Source organism: Amborella trichopoda, chromosome 10 (genome assembly GCF_054954075.1).
Source record: "Amborella trichopoda isolate Santa Cruz 75 chromosome 10, AtrichopodaSantaCruz75HAP2 v2.0, whole genome shotgun sequence".
Classification (NCBI taxonomy): domain Eukaryota; kingdom Viridiplantae; phylum Streptophyta; class Magnoliopsida; order Amborellales; family Amborellaceae; genus Amborella; species Amborella trichopoda.
Genome location: NC_142345.1, coordinates 33,061,511 through 33,083,993, shown reverse-complemented (window position 1 = coordinate 33,083,993; position 22,483 = coordinate 33,061,511). Strand labels below are relative to the sequence as shown.

Here is a 22,483-nt window from a genome sequence, read left to right as displayed (position 1 = left end):
TCACGATTGTCCGGTAGTGTTTCAATTTTCATTTTTTTTAACTAATCGAAATGATCTAAAATTTAGAGCGTGTGTACATCTTAGTGAGGCGCACCTAATAAAAATATGAAAAAAATAATTCGTAAACTAGAAATTGACCAAAATACCCCCATAAATTTTTTGGGGTATTTTGGTCAATTATTTTTTCATATTTTTATTTGATGCTCCTCATTAAGATGTACACACGTTTCAAATTTCAAGTAATTTGGATTTGTAGAAAAAAAAATGAAGATTGAAACACTACCGGACAACTGTGATCTTGCTATGAGGGTAGACAAAATCACTGTTCATTTTTGCCCAAGGGTGTTGGGAAGAGTTTTCCATATATATATATATATATATATGAGTAATGATCCTATAGGACCCTCTCCCACCCATGTGTGTAGGACCTCAAAGGATCACCATTAAAGTTGGTATGGATCTCTAGAAAAGTTATTACAAGGGTGTGAGATTTGACTTTTCTATAGATCCATGTCAAATTTAATGGTGATCCTTTGGGGTCATACACACATGGGTGGGAGAGGGTCCTATAAGATTATATATATATATATATATATATAGGGTTATGTGAGGGTGCTCACACTATAGAGTATTTTATATTTATACTCAACAAATTTTGGATATTTATATACCCTTGTTTTGTACATATAGCAATTTTAGTAAGGGTATTTTTTGTCATTAGGAGGGGTGTGACATCACCTACATGGAGATACTGTAGGTGAGTTTGAAGTCCTCTCTCTGCTCTCTTCTCTACAGTCTTCTCTCTGCTCTCTTCTCTACGGTCTTCTCTTTGCTCTCCTCTCTACAGTCCCCTCTCTGTTGTATATCCAGTAGTACTCGTAGCCATTTGGTTCTTTTACTGTAAAAGTGTAAGGACTTAAAATAAAAGGTTTAAGTCAACCTGTTATTCTAGGGGCTCCCTTCTTAAACATGCTTTATCCAATTAAAATTGATGATACAGGAATAAAAGCTAGTAATGAAGGGCATAAGGTTAAATTCACCTTTATTGATAAACCTAGAATTCATGAAATCAACAACATGAAAGATAAAATTTCTTCTAAAGAAAAATTTCTTTATTATCTGAAAGAAGAAACAAAATACAAAAATATGGAAGAAAAATTATCTCTTCCTGAGATTCAAAACAAAATTAAAGCTCTTTTTAAGAGATATGGAAAAAACAATATGTGTTGATATCCCCAATGCTTTATTGAGCTGGGTTTCAGGTTCTAGAGGTAAACTAGACCAATTGCTCTTGATTATTCATCTTTTGTTTTAAAACAACACCAAGTCCTTGTTCTGAGGCATCTGTCTCTACTATTTTAAACGCTGTGGGACTTTTGTTTTGATTTTTTTGACTGCCTTGGTATGTTCTTCGGTCCATTCTGGATGATTCTTTTTCAACCTCTAGAATAAAGGTTTTGCATCTAAAGCCAAATCTTTATAGAAATCCGAAATATAATTTAAACAACCAAAGAATCTTTGTAATTCAGTTTTTCTTTTAATCATATCCGGAAATTTGGATGCTAATTCTATTGCTCTATCAATGGGAATAATTCTTCCTTGGAAAATATTATGTCCTAAAAACCTTATTTTTGTCTGGCATGGATTTATTTTTCTCGCAAAGACTATGAAGCCAGCATTTTCTATTGCTTTTATAAATGTACTTAAATACTTCCAATGCTGATCAATTGATTCAGAGAAGACAAGTACATCATCGATATAAACAATCATGAATTTGGTATAAGCATTAAAAATTTCGTTCATGATATTTTGAAATTTTGATGGTGCATTTTTTAATCCGAAAAGCATAACATTCCATTCAAATTGTCCAAATGAAACATTAAAAGCAGTTTTGTATTTAATGTTCCATGTAGGTGATGTCACACCTCTTTTATTGACTAAACATACCCTTATTAAAAAAATGCCCCATGTACAAAACAATGGTATATCAGTATCCAAAATTTGTTGAATACAATTATAAAATGCTCTATAGTGTAAGCACCCTAACTTAACCCATGTATATATATATATATATATATATATATATATATATATATATATATATATATATATATATATATATATATATATATATATATATATATATATATATATATAGGGATTGTATAAAATGAGACCGCTTACTTTTGATACAAGGTGGTCACAATTACTTACAACTATTCGATATGAAATTTGATAGCTTGAATGTGTCACAAAGTTTTAAAAAAATTTCTATTGAAGTTTGAGCTTGGTCAATAGAATAATTGCAGCCACCTTATTTCACATCCAATGGTCAAGATTAATGTGACCACCTTGTACCAAAGGTAAATGGTCTCATTCTATACTTTCCATATGTGTGTGTATATATATATTGAGATGATATCTCAAATTTCTTAAAATTTTCTGATCTCAGTTTTTTTTTCAAAATATGATTGTTTTCACTCTCAAATAGGCTAAAAAATAGCCATAGGCGCTTAGGTGGGCACCTTGGCTGAGGCGTGACTAGGTGCCACCTCTGACACCTAGGGTCGAGATTGCCTAGGAGGGCCACATCGGCCCAGGCTGCTTGGATTCTGCCCAGCCTTGATACGACTGCCTAGGTGCAAACCGGACCTCTTTTTTACATTAAAGTACAAAAATGAAAAAAAGAAGTTTCTTACTATGATAATTAGTTGCTTCCTGAAATCACTGTACTTTTAAAGTTCGCACCCTCATTTGGTCTCCTTTTCCATGAATGCTCAGTGTGGTCAACATTGGAGCAACTGCACTGGTCACTGAAGCTGCCACAACAATTTTTGGTGAAGCTGGAATTAGTGCTGCAACAGGAGTTATGACTGTAGGTTTTGAATCCATTGATGAATTTTTTTTCTGTGACCCTATATTCTTGTATTGTACGTAGAAGATGCTAAGATTTGGCTCGCATATGTTACTGATACCATGCTGTGCTCTCAATAGTGAAATTGAAGAATTTGCATCTGCCTTGTTGGATATAGATCATCTGGGATATGTAAACATGAAACAGTTCATCGTAATGCACATCATGCTGGATTTATAAAGTGGTGTTTAAATTATTCATATGTGATAACTAAAGGATTACACATTTATCTTTAAAATCCTCTGTTTTCATCAGGTATGGACAGTTTATTTGTTTGAACTTCTATATTTGATGAACTTGATAATATGGCTATGTGAAGTTTATTAATGTCTTTTTTGTTATATATTTCAGTGATGCTAAAAAATGCTGAAGCAGTTATGGTTCAACTTTATAGTCCTTTTGATTAAACTTCAGACTTGTCATCGTACATGCTACAGTTATCATGGTTATAAAAGTCTTATATTCTTGCAGGAAAGTGAGGCACCTTAAATTTGTTCTTCCATGTAGCGACATTCAATGACCCAAATACCTAGATTTTCTCTTTCTGTTTGATGAAATTTGGACATGTTCTTTGGCAAATTATGCCCTCAAGTCTTTTGTCTCTTTTGAGAATTGATCTTTTTTCCTGTACTAAACTACCAAATGATACCAGTAATCTATGGCTGCCCAATGTTTCGATGCAAATGCTGGAGATAGATTTTTGGTTTTTACTCAGGCCATTGCAGTTAGATCTAATAATTAAATTGCATGCACCTATACATAGTTTATTATAACTTAGTTTGAGCTTTTCATGAACCTCATTCCAAGAAATATAAATTAATTGTGTTCTTTTGGGTGGGTAAGCTGGGATTGAAACCCAGAACCAAGTTGCGTCCCTTGTGCCTTTACTATTAAGTCATGAGGGTGAATCTCATAATGTATTTATCTTTGAATTCTCTGAACTATTAGCAGCACCAAACTAGCAAGTGACTAATAATTGCTATGGACTAATTAACTTCAGATTTCTTCACTGATACTTGCTAATTCTAGTGAAAGATAGAGCATTGAGTTATGCCAAAAGATTATATGATCCCATAGGAGCAAATTGTGTCTTCACTCCCTTAGGAACGACCCTGTCAATGAGTATCTTTAGGACGCCAAATTTTGGAAATGGCAACCCCCTTGACCTAGAGACCAACCTCTATTTATTTTATTTTTATTGAAATATGCACTATATAAGTGCCTGAGAAAAATAGTGTCTCAGAGTGAATAGAGACCATCCGATTTTGGAGGACCAGATCTAAGAATTTAGAGATTCAAAAACCAAAATTTTTCTTTAAACTGCTCATCAGGTGAATATAAATTGGATACCTGGAATTTCGTATCAAAACAATGCTCCTAATTAGGCTTTTTACTCGAGGGAGTAACTATAGAGCGTGCCCTGGGAGGAGAGTATGTCCTATGCACTCATCATCATCCTCCAAACCTTATCTTTACTATTTGGGATCGGTTACTCAAATCTTGTTCTGTCATTCTGCTCTATCAAGGGTCATACTTTCAGTCAGTTCATAAATCACTACATCTCTTCCATCTATGTCCTTTTGGGCTTCCCCCTTGTCCCCTATAGCCTTCCACTTGAGCCAAATTACCCCCTCCTAATGGGTGTTGTTCTAGGTTGATGCCATACATGGCCTGACCACTTAGGTCTACTTTTCCTCATCTTATCGCTATTGAAGCTACATGTAAGTTCCTTTGGATGTATTCTTCCAAATCCTATATTTTCTGTCTTGCCACTCGTTCATCTCAACATCCTCATTTCAGCCACACGTATTCTATCGATATGCCATATGCACTATTGGGTTATTTTAATGGTAACAGAATAATTGTGAATTATTAGTATGACATCTAGTCTTGACATCTGGAAATTTGTGCAGATTATATTATTGAAATTCTGGTGTTAATGACCACCAGTTATGCTTGTTCAAGGCGTAGCTTGAAATTCTTGATACTTGATGCATTCGATGAGCCCAACCACCAGAATCTCATCATTGGAACCTTCCTTGAAAGCATTTTCATCTCATGTAGAAAGCTTCTTACTTTTGAACAGTGGATTTAAAATTCTTATGATGAGTGAAAGTTAACTTTCTTCAAAAAACAATTCTTATGATGAGTGAAACCAAGTGGTGTAATTTTCAAACTCTAGAACAGAATTTCTGTTCAGCTCAAAATATTTGTTTACAGTCATCAAACTTGTATGCTGTTATGCAAGAGTAGTCTGACTTTTTGTTTTTGAACTATTGCAGGTTGCCATTTTGCTACTTACAGAAATCACTCCTAAAAGTATAGCTGTTCATAATGCCACTGAAGTTGCGAGATTTGTGGTAAGGTGGAACTTAGCTTCTCATAATCCGAGTGAGATTTATGAATATGTCATACATTTTTTGGTTGAATTTTTATTTTTATTTTTATTTTCCTTTTTCATATAACACAACACTATCCTATACCTTTGAGTAGAGGTTTTGATAAACTACGTTTGACAAACTATTGCATATGACCATTTCAGGTGAGGCCAGTTGCGTGGCTCTCCTGGATCCTTTATCCTGTGGGTAGAGTCGTCACCTTTTTGTCAATGGGGATTCTGAAGATTTTGGGTCTGAAGGGTAGAAGGTATGGATTAATTGCCTGACTATTTTGATCTCTAGTAATCAATTTTCTTTCGAATCATTTTGGTGAAAGTCCGAAATATAAGTTTACATATTTCCAATCTATTCTGTAGCCAGTTGTGTCTCTTTAGTTACTTAGAGCATAGATCAATTTTGAATTCAGTGAGCCATATGTTACTGAAGATGAGCTGAAGTTGATGCTACGAGGTGCAGAGTTAAGTGGGGCAATAGAAGAAGAAGAACAGGTTTGTCATTGCTTCATGTTATGCACCTGATTTTCTCTTTCTTTTTTCTCTGGTTATTTTCTGGTGCCTGCTCTTCATGGTCCTTGATTTATTATATGATCTCTTTATTTGTTGATATGAGAGCTAATTGCATTTTCAGTTCATCTCTTCTATGATAGCAAATCATGATTTGTGCTAAAGTTTAGAGAAACCAATTACTGTGGCCGGTTTGTTTGTTTTCAGCTCATCTTTTCCATGATAATCAAAGTGTGATTTGTGATAAAATTTAAAATTAAACCACTTTGTGCTGGCAGGATTGTCGTACTTGTTTTCATAACATATTTCCTCTGATAACCGGATCATGATTTGTGATAAAATTTTAAGTAAATCACTTCGGTGGCAGGTTTGTCATACTTCTTCTCTGCTGCATTTTACTGAGACTTGTGGAAACATTGGTTCTAAGATTAAATAGTTTATTGGATGGAGTTGTCTTGTTGTAGTGGTCTTCTAGGTCATTAAGGTTCCGAGGTGCACATTAAAGATCCTCCTGACGAATCAATTTTATCCTTTCTCACGGAGACCTGCTAGGGTTGTGCTCATGCTTTAGACACCAACAGTATTTAGGTTTTCTGATTGCTTGAAATGATATTGCACCATTTCCCTATTTTACCTCATGCAAACATTTTGCTGCTGTTGATTTATGGAAGTCACTGGAACTTTAGTCAGCTTCTAATGTTTTATCTGAATGTTTTACGAAGGTTTTAGGGGTTTTTCCTTGGCATCTTGTGCACCTCATTCTCACTGGCCTTGGTTTTCCCCGCATTGTCTTTCTTTTTCTTATTTGTCAATCGTCATATAGGTCTTCCTTGTCTTTGTGACATGCATCTTTGTCTCCCTCCCTTGTCCCTTGTACTAGAGATACTCAAATACGCTCTTGTACTCTTCCACTTCCTTTGTTGCTTTACTTTGACATCTTTCTTCCCTTTCCACTGCTGAAGCAGCCCTCATCTTCCACAGATACTCAAGTTCCCTATACATCTCTTCATCTACCTCTTAGAGCTTATATTCTAGCCATCCTTTTCTATAATGATTCTTTTTGGCACCTTCATACTATGAACTATCTCCACTTTCAACTTACGCACTCTAGATTTGTTGTTGTTGTTATTTGGGCCAGCATGTTTTAGTAAAATCATGTCCTTCAATGCTATGTTGTGAATTCTTGGACCTCTTTTATTAATACTCCCATACTACTTTATTCGTGGACGCAAATGAATTGCTTTCAAGATTGTCTAGATGTGGCTTTGGACAGTTCCCTAGAAACGTTACTCATTGGTATCTTTTATGGGTTTTTCTTCAGGACATGATTGAAAATGTCTTAGAGATAAAAGATACACATGTTCGTGAGGTGATGACTCCCCTTGTTGATGTAGTTGCAATTGATGCTAGTGCTACCCTTATTGATTTTCGGAACTTATGGTTGACCCATCAGTATACGAGGTACCTCACCTGTGTTGCATAAGCATAACTGAGGCTTATTATTCATAAGCAGTTTTGCTAACGGGTTTTTGCATTCTGGACAAACTTTTAGGACGCCTGTTTTTGAGGAACGCGTTGACAATATTGTGGGTATAGCTTATGCAATGGACATGTTGGATGTCGATAAGGTCAGGTTCCACATAGATTATTGAAGCTTGCATGCTTTCTGATGTCATTCCAAGTGTGGCATATTAATGATTTTACTGTAGTTTATACTGTTAGCTGATAATTTTTGCTGGCTGCATTAAAGGTTGAGCTTCTTGACTCTGCAAAGGTTGGAGACATTGCTCACAAGCCTGCCTATTTTGTTCCTGGTAGTTGAGATTCAAAAACCTCTCTATTTTTGTGATATTTTCTTGATATCCATGATTGCAATGTTATGACGTTCAAATCTTTTTGTACCATTAAAAAAACTCTATTTTGCCAGGATAATCCATGATTTCGGATATATATTAAGAGTTTCCTCATTTAGATGGACGCCTGTTTCTACTCATAAAATTGTTGCAAGATGTAACTGTTCGTGATGCGTGCCTTATATGTTTTCAAGCTATAGAGAGGTTTACATTAAATATATTTTATATCAGGTATATTTCAAGATGAGAGATGACTTTGTGTTGGTAATCCAGATTCGATGTCTGTCTGGAATTTGCTGAGAGAGTTCCGCATCAGGAAGGTTCACATGGCTGTTGTTTTAAATGAATACGGTGGAACTATAGGGGTATGTTTCCCTTACGTATTTTTTTCTTTTGATATTGTAGCACTTTGATGTTCTTGGATATTTAATTTTTTTCTTTTATCTATTTAATTTTCCTTTTGATTTTTTAGTAAAAGGATTTTTTTAGGAACAGTGGCAACTATATTTTTCCACCATAATTCTTTTGACAATAATATTGGAGATAGTTATGATGGAAGGGACCAAATTAGCAAAGCATTATTGGAAATAGTCCTGTTGGATGGCCATTTTTGGGATCGAGATCCCTAAATGCTAGGGACCTTGATCCCAACCTTTTAGGATCCTTTGAAGATCCCTTTTCCAGAGCGCCAGAGCGAGATTCTGGAGTGGCATTGCCAGTTAGGTTTGGAGATCCCAGAAACTATGTGCTGGGCAATTTTGTTATTTATATTAATACACTAAATTCAGACTTGATTGATAACTTCATTAAGGCACCATTACCTTTGATATACATGTATGAGCGCGGTGGTTATATTTATTCCATATTGGTTGTGTATGAAACAGATTGTAACACTGGAGGATGTTGTGGAAGAAATTGTTGGGGAAATATTTGATGAAAATGATTCAAAGGTGACAAATGAAATGCTTATGTTTTTCTTCCTACTTTCATAGACCGATTCAAAGGTGACAAATGAAATGCTTATGTTTTTCTTCCTACTTGCATGGTCTATGGAAGTTATTTATTTTTTTGCAGTGCTCTTTTCCTCTAGATTGCCTTGGTTTCTACTCTTGTACATCTATGATTAGACATCTTTGTACGAGCAAATCTGTTACGGATGCTATAGTTGTTTTTAATGGAAACTGTTTTCTTTTTTATGCCTCCTCATGTGTGATACTTCATGATGACTTAACATGGGCATTCATGTTATTTCTAGTTTATATCTACTTCAAGTTAGGATTAATGAGCTATCACACGATTAATAGTGAGAGTGACTCTAATTATAGAAACACCGACATCCAAATTGCAATCTTGAAATCTAGGATCAACATGTGAGCTGAGATATTTATTTTGAATTCTCAACTTTCCAAGAAAAAAAAAAAACATATTTATTACATTTAGGCCTGCTATATTTAGACTTGCAAAAAATTGGATTTGAAAGGATGCTGGCCATTTTATGGATGGATTAGTATCCTGTTGGATTTTTTTTTTAGATCACAACTGGTACATCTTGATTTCCTATGAATTTGCGCTTCCCTTGATAGTTTAGATTTTAATTAATCTTTCCTAAAGTAACACGATAATTTAGTCTCACTTGCATTACTGATGTGCATGAAACAAAAGCAGTGATGAGATTGAAGTCAAGACAGGCCATCGTAGAAGAACTCCGCATGATTCTCTCAATAATGTTCATGGAAATTTGAATGGATGCAATGATAGCCTAACTTCAAATAGTATGATGTATGGTGATCTGATTTGTGCAAAACATAGGTCAAGAGAATAATGACTGTCATTACTTAATAGAGTCACATTTAATCTAATCTATGCCATTTTGAAAGATGTTCATAACGTCATATACATTTTATGCATAAGCAAGATGTAATGTGACAGCAAGTGTCTAATCTACCAGTAGTATTCTCATTGTTGGAGAGAATGACCAGGAGTTCTTATTTTTTTACGCTCATGTCACTGAATGCAATTATGTTTGCTATGGGAGCGCGTCTCAGGTCTTCCATGAGCCCCTAGATGTCCACTAAAAAGTTGCATTTCTTTCTGATTTACGGTTACCCATGTGGTTTACGAAAATGATTCATACATTTTAGAGTTTAGCTGGAATTATTATGTTCTTATAATATCTTCTGCCTTCTTGATTTTTCCATTAGCTATCGAAGAATTTAGGAACATTAAACAACCCATAGGATTTCAAAAATCCTTTTCATAGTTCCCTCAGAGAAGAAGCACAATATTTCTACTTTCCTTAGCACGCTTTTGCTTCACATTTTACCCTTAAATATAATGTTGCTTGTGCTTTGGAATGTTTCATTATCACGCTTTTGTTCTTCACTGCTTTTGCCCGTAAGTAGGACTGTATGTGCTTTGGAATGTTTTGAGAACTTTGATTCTACTTACCCTTTTCTCCTGTCTATCCATCTAGTACTATTCAAACTTCGAAGCTACGTTTCTTTCAGTTGATGGATTTGATATCCTCCTTTCCACTGGGTGAAATCCCTTAAAACTTCTCTCTTGTGGGTCTGTGTGTCTGCACATGCATGCTATGCCTGAAAGCACATTAAGGTTAAAGCATGCGCACAACTAGTCATATCTTTGACAATTTATTGAAGCTTCCATATGATCTTTTGATTTTTCCATAAAATGTGTTATGCATTCATATGTATGTGTCATGTCTTATAAGAATAGTCTGTTTTATTTGCATGTTTCTCATCTTTGAAATAATGTATGTTGTTTCTTACTTATCAAGATAATGAAATGATGGTCTTCCCTGTAAATAAAATTACGATATCCAAAATTTTCTGTCATGATTAAGCATATGCTTACTATGTTTTGGTCTGTAACAGGAAGAGATACAAAGGAAAACTGGCTACATTGTGATGCGAGCAGATGGTGTATATGATGTTGATGCAAATACATCCATTGACCAGCTATCAGAAGAGCTAACAATCAAACTTCCTGAGGTTGGAACTTATAGAGAACTATTAATCACGATGAGATGTTTTCTTTACTTTAAGATAATGCACGCGGCACACAAGGATTATGGAGTGATCATTGATCAGGATGTTTTTAAAATGCCAATCCTAAGTTAGAATGTTTGTGGTGTTGCCATTAATGAAATAATGTTTGTGATATTCAGTCTATAGTAAACTTTATAGATCAGCACACACTTGATGTCATGAAAAAATATTGATGAGTTTTTTGTGGCTTTTCCAAAATCAGTTTCACATTGCATTGCCCCAGACAATTAGGAATATTTTCTGTTTTTCAAGATTATGCCCAAGGATCATTCTGGTAAATGGCCTCTTTATATTTCCTTTGTATATTCTTTATGGCATTCAGTTCCAAATAAACTTGAGGGCTGATGTGATGAAAACACATTCATGAATTGTATGTTGTCCAAACTGAGTTTTTGTTCGCCATTGCTTTAGGCTGTTTTTGGTCATATGTGTAGCTATTGTGTCATTTCATCTGTCATCTATTTTTGGTCATTTCCAGTTGGATGGCTACCCTGCATGGATTTGAGCTGGAGTTCATGGTGAGGGACTTTTATTGTCAATATTATTGAGATAATTCATTTGGGGAGTGATTAGATTGGGGTTTCAAGTCCATGGGCTGGTTTAAGATAGTTTTCAAAATGCCTTTTTTGCACCTTGTATACTTTGGGGTCCACTCTTCAGGTTTTAGTTGGCCGGGTCTGTCTGTTCTATTCTTTGGGCTTTCAGCTTCCTGGTTTGCATGGGTGTCCTTGAGTGGTTTTTTGGTTTTAATCGAGTTTGCTCTATCACTGCTTGGCCATTTCAGTTGTGATTGATGTTAAGAGAAAGTCTCATACTTTATTTGTCTGCATATGTCCATGTTTGCCTTTTTATCCTCAAGGGGCTTCAATGCATCAAATCATACTAATGCCAATGAGGTTTCTGAGAAACAGGCCTTTCTTCTTATAATTGATGCATTTTAACGACATTCAATTGTTTTCTCAAATTTAGGGTTTTGGGACAATTTGCGGCGCTTTTTACAAAAGTATGTTAAAAATATGGAAAGGATGGAATGTGTTGTAGGAGTGTTCCCCCACCAGTATATGTCAAAAAATAGTAGAAGTCATGTTTAGTGGTCCATTCAAATTGGACCTAGTTGCATGACCAAGGAAACTGGTTAATTAGAAACTAAGCATCTTATTAATGGAAAACATTTACTTATTGTTTTTGGGACAGTAGGAGTTAGGAACATTTGGAACTTAGATTCATAATTTTTAATGATACTTATCATTTTTTTTATTTTTTATTTATGATGAAATGTACGCTAGTTTATTAGCTATAGACATTCAGTGGTCACACTGTACTTCACTCACTTCCTTTTGGAAATATACATCCTTATCACCTTTTGTTTTTGGTCACTAGGGACATCAATATGAGACAGTTTCTGGTTTTATTTGTGAGGCATTTGGATGTATTCCTAGGACCGGTGAGACTATCAAATTGATACTTGAGAAAGCAGACACAAAAGAGAACAACGAGTATCCAGATCAGGAAAATGATCGCCAAGGGCACCAAGAGAAGAATCAGACTTTTAAGCTTGAGGTATGTCTTATGATAAAGAACTTTTGGATTTAATATCAATTTTAGTGATTCTTATGACTTGTTATTTCATGTTGGCACTTAAGCTAATGAACCTGTAAAACTCGGAGTTAGCCTATGTTTTGCATTTGGAAAGTAAACATATCTATACTTGAAATATGATGGCTCCATTGATTATCTTACCTATGATTCACAAGCAACACTTACTGATGCCTAGAATTGGCGATGCTCTTTGGTAGGGCACCTTCTGGAATCTTTAAGGGTCTTGGAAGTTGTTTCTTATTAGGGTCAGAATAGGAAATTTTTAGTTTTTTAAAATCTTATTAGGTTAAGAAATTTGTATTTTATTGTAGTAGACTTAAGCATGAATATGTGGGAAACCTGTGTGTGTTTGTATATCTGTATGTATTAGATACTGGTTTGTATTTGATGCAGCACGGAATATTGCTCTCAAGTATCTCGACAAGCAGTGTTCAAAAAAGCGGACCACCTAGTGCCTAGGCGGTCCAGAAGGCCTGGGCGTATCACCCAAGCCTAGGCTACCAAACTGGGCGGTAGTCCCTGGGCGGCTGCCTAGGGCCTGCGCCCTGCCTACGGGGGGAATTTTTTATTTATTTTTCGTTGTATTGATTTTTTTGAAATATAAAGGGTTTGAAGGATCTGTTTATGTTCATTTCAAACCTAAACCCACAAGAACCCATTATAGAGAGAAACAAACCTCAAGAAAACTAAATTTTGTGACTTTCATTGGATGGAAGTGTTTCTCAAAGTTACAGAAAATAGATCCAAACATCACCCAAGTAGATTTGATATAGTTTTGGAGTTTTATAATCCTATTAGAGGGTGTTTTTTATTATTTTAGCACCAAAAAACATCTGAGAGGTGAGAGTTTGGAGTTCAGGCAATCAAAGTAAATGCAAAAATTTATTTTTTAGAATGCTTGTTTTATTTTGAGATGTCTTCTTCAGGATCTAGTCGAAGTGGAGATCTGGGTTGGAAATATGGATATAACCCGAATCCAAATGACAAAAATTGCATTAGATGCAATTTTGTAAAAAAGATACGAAAGGGGCATAAACCAGTTTAAGAAACATCTTGGCGGTATTAAGGGGGATGTTGCCCCTTGTAAAAATATTCTTGAAGCTATCAGAGAAGAGATTAAGCAATATATGAGTTCTGTAAAACAAAAACAAGAACAAAATCATTGTCATTTGAATAAGTCTATTTCTGCTGCTTCTAGAAGAAGTGATCCAAGTTGGAAGTATGGTTATAACCCAAAACCAAACGATAAAAAATATATAAGATATAATTTTTGTGAAAAGATACCAATAGGGGTATTAACCAATTCAAGAAACATCTTGCCGGTATTAAAGCGAATGTTGCTTCTTGTAAAAAGGTTCCTGAAGCTATTCGCGATGAGATTAGACAACTTCTATATTTAAAAGAACTAGAAAATGATGAAAATGATCATTGTTCTGTAGAAATATCTTTTCAAGGTTCTTCTAGAAGTGGTGATCTGGGTTGGAAGTATGGTTGTAACCCGAACCCAAATGACAAAAATCCTATTAAATGTAATTATTGTGAAAATGATACTAATGGGGCATTTATCGGTTTAAAAAAACACCTTACCGGTATTAAGTGGGATGTTGCCCTGTGTAAAAATGTTCTTGAGACTACCAGGGAGGAAATTATACAATATTTGAGTTCAGGGAAGCACAAAAGGATAGAAAAGTGTAGAGCAGCCAAGACTCTTAGGGCCTCATCTGCACATACTAGTAAGAGGGAGGTAGAAGAGGAGGAGGAAGAGGCAAATTCAGAAGAAACAGAGGAGGACGAGCGTTATATTGAAGAGGGAGATGATTCTGATGATGATGGCCTCGATTCTGATGCATATGATGAAGCTTATCATATTCCTTCTGATGATGATGATGACTGAAGAATGAAGACTCTTGGTGTTGAGTGTTGATTGTTGTGTTGACTGTTGAGTGTTGCCTATTGTGTCCTAGACTGTATATTTTCTGAATTTATGTATATTTTCTGAATTTATGTATATTTTCTTTTTCTTATTTTTAGTTTCTATTTCTACTTCCCAGTTTCTAGTTCTACTAGCTACAATGTATCAGACTATTAGTGTATGCTTGTATGGTTTTACTGTTTTAGCATTGCATGAAAATATGGATTATGGTCTTATGGATTATCAAAATTTTCTTCTCAACTTCTGTCTTTTTTTTTTTTTTTAAAACTGGGATCATGGCCATACCCTCAGTCGTACCATGAGTCCCTCTATCAAGGGTCAGAACCTGGGCCACCCAGGTTCTGGGCGCCCGCCTAGGCGCTGGGCGGTCTGGACCCCCATGGCCGACTGCGTGCCGCCTAACGCTTTTTGAAACATTGTCGACAAGAGAGATAAGCTTAAAGTTTACAGGTGGAACCACATAAGGGCAAATTAGTCATTAAGTCTATCCTTTTCTGTCTTTTATTTATTTCTTATGTCTTTTTATTCACTTAGGGGCATAAGTAGAAATTTATAGAGCCTTTTATGTCTTTTTACTCGCTTAAAGTTTTTTAGAATAAAGAGTCGTAATATATTTGATGGATGGCCAAGATTAAGTCTTATTTAGGGTTTTATTATATAAGGGATGTACTCAAGCATAATGGATGATGTCGTGGACTTTTATTCAAAACCCTAGAGCAGCAAATGCTCCTTTTGTTACATCTAGTTTTTGAATCTCTCTATTTCTGGATCTTCCCTATCTCCTACTTCACTAAGCCCAAGCTCAAGCTACTAGGTCTGCACCTGGTTGGTATCAGAGCCTGACTATAAGTAAGGACGGTACTATGGCAACGTACTATAGCATGGTAGCAAGTTATTGTAGCATGATACTCTAGCATCGATTTTGTGCCATAGATCAACAGTCATACCTCCATGTAGAGGAAAAGGAGGAACTATAAAAGCCTCTAATGCTAGTTCGTAAGAAGGGATTGTTGATCTGAGGAGATTGGTCGAAACCTTAGCTCTGCATTTGGCACAAATGGAAGCCCTACCTCAAGAGTATGAGATAGAGGTAGACGAGGAATCCATAAATCCTTTCCATGATCAAGCTCCAAGGAGAGATGTAGCTAATCATATGGATAGTGATAGCAAGAGATGGGAAACCGGTCTCAAGGTTGAGATCGCGAAGTTTTATGATGAGGATAGCAAGCATTTTGCGATCCTGTTTTGATGATTACAGTTAGGAAGAGGACCTAGAAGTCACCTATAGTGATCATGGGGACTTACTACCAATCTTTAATCTGTACCTTGATGAGGATTCGAGTATGGTAGAAGAATCTATTTATGATGAAGAAGTTGGTGACTCTACCTTTGTTGAAAAGAAAGAAGCTGGTCCTATTTTCAATGAAGAACATGCTATTGGCCAGGAAGATAATGTTGGTGACGGTGTTTCTGATGGTGAAGATGGGGGTGATTACACTGGGCTATTGCTTTGTTTTGAGTGGAGAACCCCAACAAAATCTCACTAAATCCTAATGGAAAGAGCTCGTGGCTGCAATGCATTCATCTTAACCCATTTTAAAGTTTGTAAACGAGCTACCTCAGGTATGTTCATGGACAAGAATACAATGCATATGTGCTACAAATATTACAACTTTTCTTGTGGACAAAACATGAACGTGATGGATAAAGTTTCCATGAGAGATGCAGTAATTTGGAACACATTTCTCTCTTGTTTTATTGAATTGGGTCTCGTCAAAATTGGGAAAAATAGTATATTCCTCATTGATGATAGACATGAGAATCTAGCCGCTATTGTTGATGGCAGTTAAGTATTGTTCATATTGTTGAGATGCAAATCAGTCTGCTTATAGCTCCTATCACACATGGCCTTGTACATCAGGATTAGAACCAGTGGAAATGTATGGACAAGATGAGTTATCTCTTGAATGGTATCGTGCACTAGAATGGGCTTCCCTTATTTGGACAAAGAACTATGTGCTTGATAGAGGTAAGGCAAAGCAGTAAATTATGTACCATGGCAGAATGAAGCTTCTTGTTGGAAACCATACTTTCCCTTACCAATTTCTCATGTTGTATTTGCCAAGATTGACATGAAGGGGTTTCATGATCAAGCATTGCCAAATGTTTTATTGAGGGGCTTCCCTAATTTGTTACTCTCTATCAACAACATATATATTAGGGACAAATACTAAATTAAAGTGCCTAATATTAAGAAGTCACTTTTTCATGTTAGACTTCGTATTATTATAAATTGTATTTTTTAAAAATAAAATATATTTATTGTCTGCATCGAAAATGAGTCTCCTGCATCAAGTTGCATAGCTCATCGGACCCTCTTTATCTAATAACCTTTCTTTACTAGTCCTTGGCATTTGTGTGTGTATAGATTATGGTGAACTTAGAATTTCCTACTCCAAAATTTTTGACAGCAAAATTCTCTTACAAATATAAAAATGCGATTTAACAATAGCTTCTTTGAAAATTTTGAGAAGAGCATATTTGTAATATTAAATTGCTTAGATCCACTCATCATTCATTCCAAAATTGAGTTTTGGAGGAATTTTAAAAAGACAAAAGTATCCTTCCTAAACATGCATGAGCTCTTCATAATTAAAGGTCATTTTTTTAACACATAAGAGCATTTTATGGTCAAATATTTTGGAGCAGTAAATTCTAAGTTTACCATTAGTGTGGTGTATTCTAGAGTAACCCTATATACATATGTATGTATATATGGTTGATTATCTTGTATATCATACAAATACATGTAGACTTTTTGTATAAATTTATTGGGACATATACACGTTTACAATATTTAACATTTATGACAATGTATGTTTATATTTTTGTTATTTTAAATTTTTTGTCTAATACAGGTTGTTTACACAATTTTTTACTTTTTCTTTTAGAAATATTTATTAGAATATTTGTTTATACACACCTCTTCATCTACTAGTTTATCTATATATGCTACACATCTAGATGGAGGTCTGCACATGCTACACATCTAGATGGCGCTCTAAAATTGGCTTGCTGGGGCCCATAAATGCAGGCTTATATATCATGAGAGCAACCCAGAAAAGCTAACGACTAGAAATTGGGACTTAGCAACAGTAGAGTGTGGGGCCTGTATCAATATTTCACTTAGGGTGCAGTATAAAGCAATATATTAGCATGCCAAACACTATGTAAGGCTTGATATCTGAAAGAGCATCATAGGGCTCCATCCTTTAGAAATAGGTGCCAACCTGCCCTGACAAGTGCATCAAATGACCAGCAGACTTATCGGATCCAGTTGTTGGGGCCTGGGCTGCTGGCTGAGGTTGCCATGGATGGTACTGATTCCTTTTTTTTGGGGGGATGAGTAACTACTGTATTGAGTTCATTAAGAATTTTTACAAGTTGCTATAAGGTACATAAAAACCGAAGGCATGGAAGTGTAATACAGTGATTTATGAAAATTGCGGCTGAGCCTGCACGAAAAATATGCTGATTAGGGAAAGGGGGAATTGGGTGTTGGGTCACTAGGAGAGAAGTTAGTGTCGCAATTTCCCTTTCCAAGGCATCGGAAGTGGAGTTTCCTTCACACCAATCTTTCCTGAAATTTTGACCATGATATCACGACATAGGTGGAAGAATTGTTCGAAAATGATTTCAAACCTCCATGGGGATGCAGTGGGTCACCCCATTTCCTGTGGAGCCAGAGAAGTTAAGGAACGAGGAGGGTCTCTCCTGCATGATTTGTAGAGAAGCATCCTACATTGGCCAGACCAGGGCTCTAAGGAACTGCCTCCAAAATTGAGTTTGATAGCAGCTGGTACAGGGAGCAGCTACAGGGAGGACCTAGAGATGGTAAAACGGGACAGGCGGTAGGATGATATGGTGCCGATGGTTGGGAGTTCAATGTTTAGCACCATGCAAACTCTGTGCTTGGGAAGGTCAAAAGACTGGTAGATCTGATTTCTTTGATGTGGGTTGTGCAGTGAAAACTGTACTGATTCTCAAACTTCAGGTTTAATGAAACCAAAGAAGCTAATTTTGTGTAGTGTTTTAGAGTTCGTGTCCAAAATCTTTGGTCTTGTGTCAAACATAAAAAGAAATAATTATATGCATGCCTTGTAGATATTTGGTTGGGAAAGTTAACCGGTGCATTACATTGGCCAAAGGTGTAACATGTGATGTTTATTGTGTCTTGAATTGGATTATATAATTCTCATGCATGTGTAAATATTCACTTCTTTTTTTTATAGATGTGAATCTTGACAGTTAAAATGTTTTGAGAACAATGGAATGTCTATATTTTTCCATTTTCTTTGGGTGTTACAGAAGGTCCATTTTTTTTTATGAGACCTTAAAAAGAATGCCCAATTTATAACACTTTTCTGGCAAACCGGGGGAAGGGGGGGGGGGGGGAGTGGTGTCACATAATGTACATTAATATATAATAAAAAGAAGTCTTACTGCATCTTGCTCCCTAACTGGTATATATATATATATATATATATGGAAGCCACTATGCAACACCTATGTGCGAAAATGAACAGTGTTTCGGCTATAGGCTTGGTGCCGTGTGATTTTTTTGGATGGCATGGAAAAATCGACCGCACTAGACGTACTACAAGAGCCATTGCGACTTTTCAGGGTGAAATCATTGTTCACTTTCGCCCCATGGCGTTTTTAAGGGTTTTCTTATATATATATATATATATATATATATATATATATATATATATATATATATATATATATATATATATATATATATATATATATATATATGAAAAATGCTGAGATTAGCCTACTAACTTATATGAACATATGAGCCCAATGGCCCAGATTGAATTTGGGGCGATCTGACGGTCACCACCTCATTTTGTATTTGAATTTTAATTTATTTTTCTACAAATCCAAATAACTTGAAATTTTAGACGTGTGTTCTTCAAAAATATGATAATCTAATAAAAATATCAAAAAAATAATTTACAATAAATAAATTGACCAAAATACCCCTGAAATGTTTTGGGGGTATTTTGGTCAATTTATTTATTACGAATTATTTTTTAAATATTTTTATTAGGTGTTCCTTGATGAGAAGAATGGACACCTAAAATTTCAAGTTATTTGGATTTGTATAAAAAAAATTAAAATTCAAATACGAAATGAGGTCATGACAGTCAGATCGGCCTAGATTCAATCTGGACCGTTGGGCTCATATGTTCATATGAGCTAGTGGGTTAATCTCAGCATTTTGCTATATATATATATATATATATATATATATATATATATATATATATATTTTAATTTTCAATTCATACCTTATGCTTTTTGAGAGTTACGGTTGCAGCACAAGTGAGGCAACATGTGCTGCTATATTTTAATCCCTTTCTTTATGTGCAAATCTATTATTTTATCTTGCAAGAGAAATTTCATGTTTAGCAAGAAAATACCAGCAAAGGGCCTCTGCCATTACTTTCTGCCTCTTAAGTCTTAAGCGTATCACAATTATTTCAGTTACTAGCTTAGCATTTTTGCTAATCCATGCATGCCTCTCTCTCTCTCTCTCTCACTATGCTGATTCTGCACATGCCACACAGATATTGGAGGGAAATGCGAGAAAGGTGGGTGCAGTTAGATTTGAACGTATAAACGAGGAAGATGTCAAACTGGATGCTGAGTCAGTGACTCGAGTAGTTCCAAGAATCATGAAGAGAAAATGGAGAGGTAACCAGGACGTGGACAAGACTGATGCTCCAGAAAGTTTATATCAAAATAAGGCTGAAGATGGCTACACCGATGATCACAATCTTATTGCCAGGGACACTGATGACCATGATAATTACATTAAACAGTAGCGCACTTCCTGCATTTTTACCCCCACTAAATTAACAAAACCAAAAAAATTAAAAAAAAGAAAAGAAAAAAGGAGAAAAACATGAAAGAAAAAAAGACAAATTTATGTATTCTACAGATGAAGCGAAGTATCAACCTCTGTATCCTCCCATTTGTTCACTTCAAGTTCGAGTCTGAAGCGTCCATTTGCTTTATTCGTCCAAGATGTTGTAAAAAAAGGTATCTCCACTGTTCGGAATTCTGGGGATTGCCTCTCCAATTCGGGAGGAAAACCTGAATGAACAAGAGGACCTCGAGGTCTACATGGGGAAGTTGGTTCTGAACAAATATGGCCAAGAAAGTCATTGCACTGATCAGGAATGCCTCCAATCTTTGCCCCAATTAAGAGTCGTCGAAACTCTCTCTCCTCTCTCATCTCTTTGATCCTCTGCAACTGTCTGAATCTTTCTTGCAGGAGAGCTATAGAAGATTGCACCTCTGTCGGTTCAGTGTGCCGACCCATTGAGGAAATTTTCCTGAATTCTGTGAGGGGGTTAATAGGCGTGGTCTTCTTTGAGGCTTTTGTGCATATGTGTCCGCATGTATATATGCAGATGGATATATATATACATGCAATAGGGCAAGGAGAATCCGCTTTGCTGATACAAAATCCAAGGAGAAAAAGTGTGGGTTTTGGGGTTATCCAAGGAGTTGGGTTGTTGGATGCACGGGAGGAAAATCCGGCTTTTGGGGGAGAGAGAATTTAGAGAGAGAAAGGGTTGGAGGGTTGCATTTGGATGGGAATAATTGTTGGCTCTTCTGTTGGGTTGATGTGCTTTTTGTTGGGTTGTGGTGAGGAATAATATAATTTTGAAGGTGGACAAAGAGTTGGAAGGGGGGGGGGGGGGGGGAATGATTTTGGGGGTTTGGAGCTTCAAGTGAACTAATTTATGGCCCCCACCATCCTCTTATTTTGTCTTTAAGCTCTTGTTCTCACATGGCCTCTCCCCAACAAAGCTGCAGATGCTTCTTTTGCTGCACCCGCTTTTTTCGTGGGTAGATGGTCATATGTCCTATGCACTATTCTTTCTTGAAGCCTGCCCAATTCTGCCTGTTAACTGCTTATAGCTTCCTGTAAGATTACTTCCATTTGGGTGCCTTGCGAATCAGTTAAAGAAGATTTCGAATTGAATTTTGATAAAAATATCAATTTGGCGCTTCCTCTTAAACCAGTTTGGCATATGCTATAAAGCAAAGTGTTGGAAACCTGCTTAGGTAGCTGAATTGGGTATTTGCCTGGTCCGAGCCAGCTGAACCCAACTCAGGCATCTTAAAAAGAGAATGGAAAAAAAACAAGAAGAAAGACAAAAAAAGTCTGAAAGAAAAAAAAAGAGAATCAAATATTGGATTTCATCTAATATGAGATACAAATCGAAATCAAAATCAACAAATAAAAACGCAAAAATACATTGGGAAGAAAAATTACCAAAAAATCAAAAATCAATCTCAAATGATTTTTGGTTAGAAGTAGTCCGAAAAGATGTGGGGATTTACAATCTCACTGAGGTATAGCTTTTAATAGAGCATAATGACATACCATGACAGCCAATTTCAATTAACTGGGAAAAGGTTATGATAATGGTGATGATGGTCCAAAAAATCTGTTAATGCTTTTGCAAATAGAAACATTTTGGGACAAATCATCTAATAGGAGATAAATCATAAATCAAAATTAAGAAATTAAACTGAAAAAAAGCACATTTGGAAGAAAAATAATCGAAAAACCAAAAATTGATTTCAAAAGATGCTTGGTTGGAAGTAGTTCGAAAAGATAAAGAGGATTACGGCTTCATTAAGGGTATGTCTTTTAATAGAGCAGAATGATGGATTAAGAGTCGTGCTGTGGATCCCAAATAATTAAAAAAAGGCAATGATAATGCTGATTCAAAAAATTTGTTAATGCTTTTGCAGATAAAAATATTTTGGGACAAATCATCTAATAGAAGGTACAAATCGAAAGCAAAATCAAGAAATTAAAACGAAAAAACATATTAGGAAATTAAAATAACAAAAAAACCAAAAATTGATCCCAAGAGATTTTTGGTTTTGATCCAAAAAATTTGTCAAGCCTTTTGCGAATAGAAACATTTCGGGGCAGGGGCAAATTTGAATGTATTTTGTGAAACAATGAGAAAGAAATTAAGTACTTTGGATCTTGAGTTTGAAATATCTCTTAAATTTGGGCCCTCGATATCTTCTATTTTGGCTATAATCTAAAAACTTGTTATGGGGTTCTGTTTGAGAGCTCCGATACTGGTATTTTGAATCAAATTTTAGTTT

General features: G+C 35.6%; 1 protein-coding gene across 9 annotated transcripts in view; it reads left to right on the top strand.

Annotated features, from left to right (window-relative positions):
- LOC18446704 (putative DUF21 domain-containing protein At3g13070, chloroplastic) overlaps positions 1 to 21,372 on the top strand; it is a 39,368-nt gene extending 17,996 nt beyond the window's left edge. The window contains exons 3-15 of one of the 9 annotated variants that reach the window (XR_016042797.1): positions 722 to 757; positions 2,782 to 2,875; positions 5,197 to 5,274; positions 5,457 to 5,560; positions 5,720 to 5,801; positions 7,138 to 7,277; positions 7,369 to 7,444; positions 7,567 to 7,630; positions 7,901 to 8,034; positions 8,554 to 8,619; positions 10,564 to 10,680; positions 12,118 to 12,297; positions 19,909 to 20,329. Coding sequence is in view for 3 of the 9 variants with exons in the window: in XM_020675064.2 (XP_020530723.1) it covers positions 722 to 757; positions 2,782 to 2,875; positions 5,197 to 5,274; positions 5,457 to 5,560; positions 5,720 to 5,801; positions 7,138 to 7,277; positions 7,369 to 7,444; positions 7,567 to 7,630; positions 7,943 to 8,034; positions 8,554 to 8,619; positions 10,564 to 10,680; positions 12,118 to 12,297; positions 19,909 to 20,166 (1,387 nt within the window). In the remaining 6 variants the exon portion in view is untranslated. Of the gene's footprint in view, positions 1 to 721; positions 758 to 2,781; positions 2,876 to 5,196; positions 5,280 to 5,456; positions 5,561 to 5,719; positions 5,802 to 7,137; positions 7,278 to 7,368; positions 7,445 to 7,566; positions 7,631 to 7,900; positions 8,035 to 8,553; positions 8,620 to 10,563; positions 10,681 to 12,117; positions 12,298 to 19,908 lie in introns of those variants that run through there. The other 8 variants (XM_020675064.2, XR_016042798.1, XM_006856814.4 and 5 more) reach the window with 8 other exon arrangements.
- The last annotated feature ends 1,111 nt before the right edge of the window (positions 21,373 to 22,483 follow it).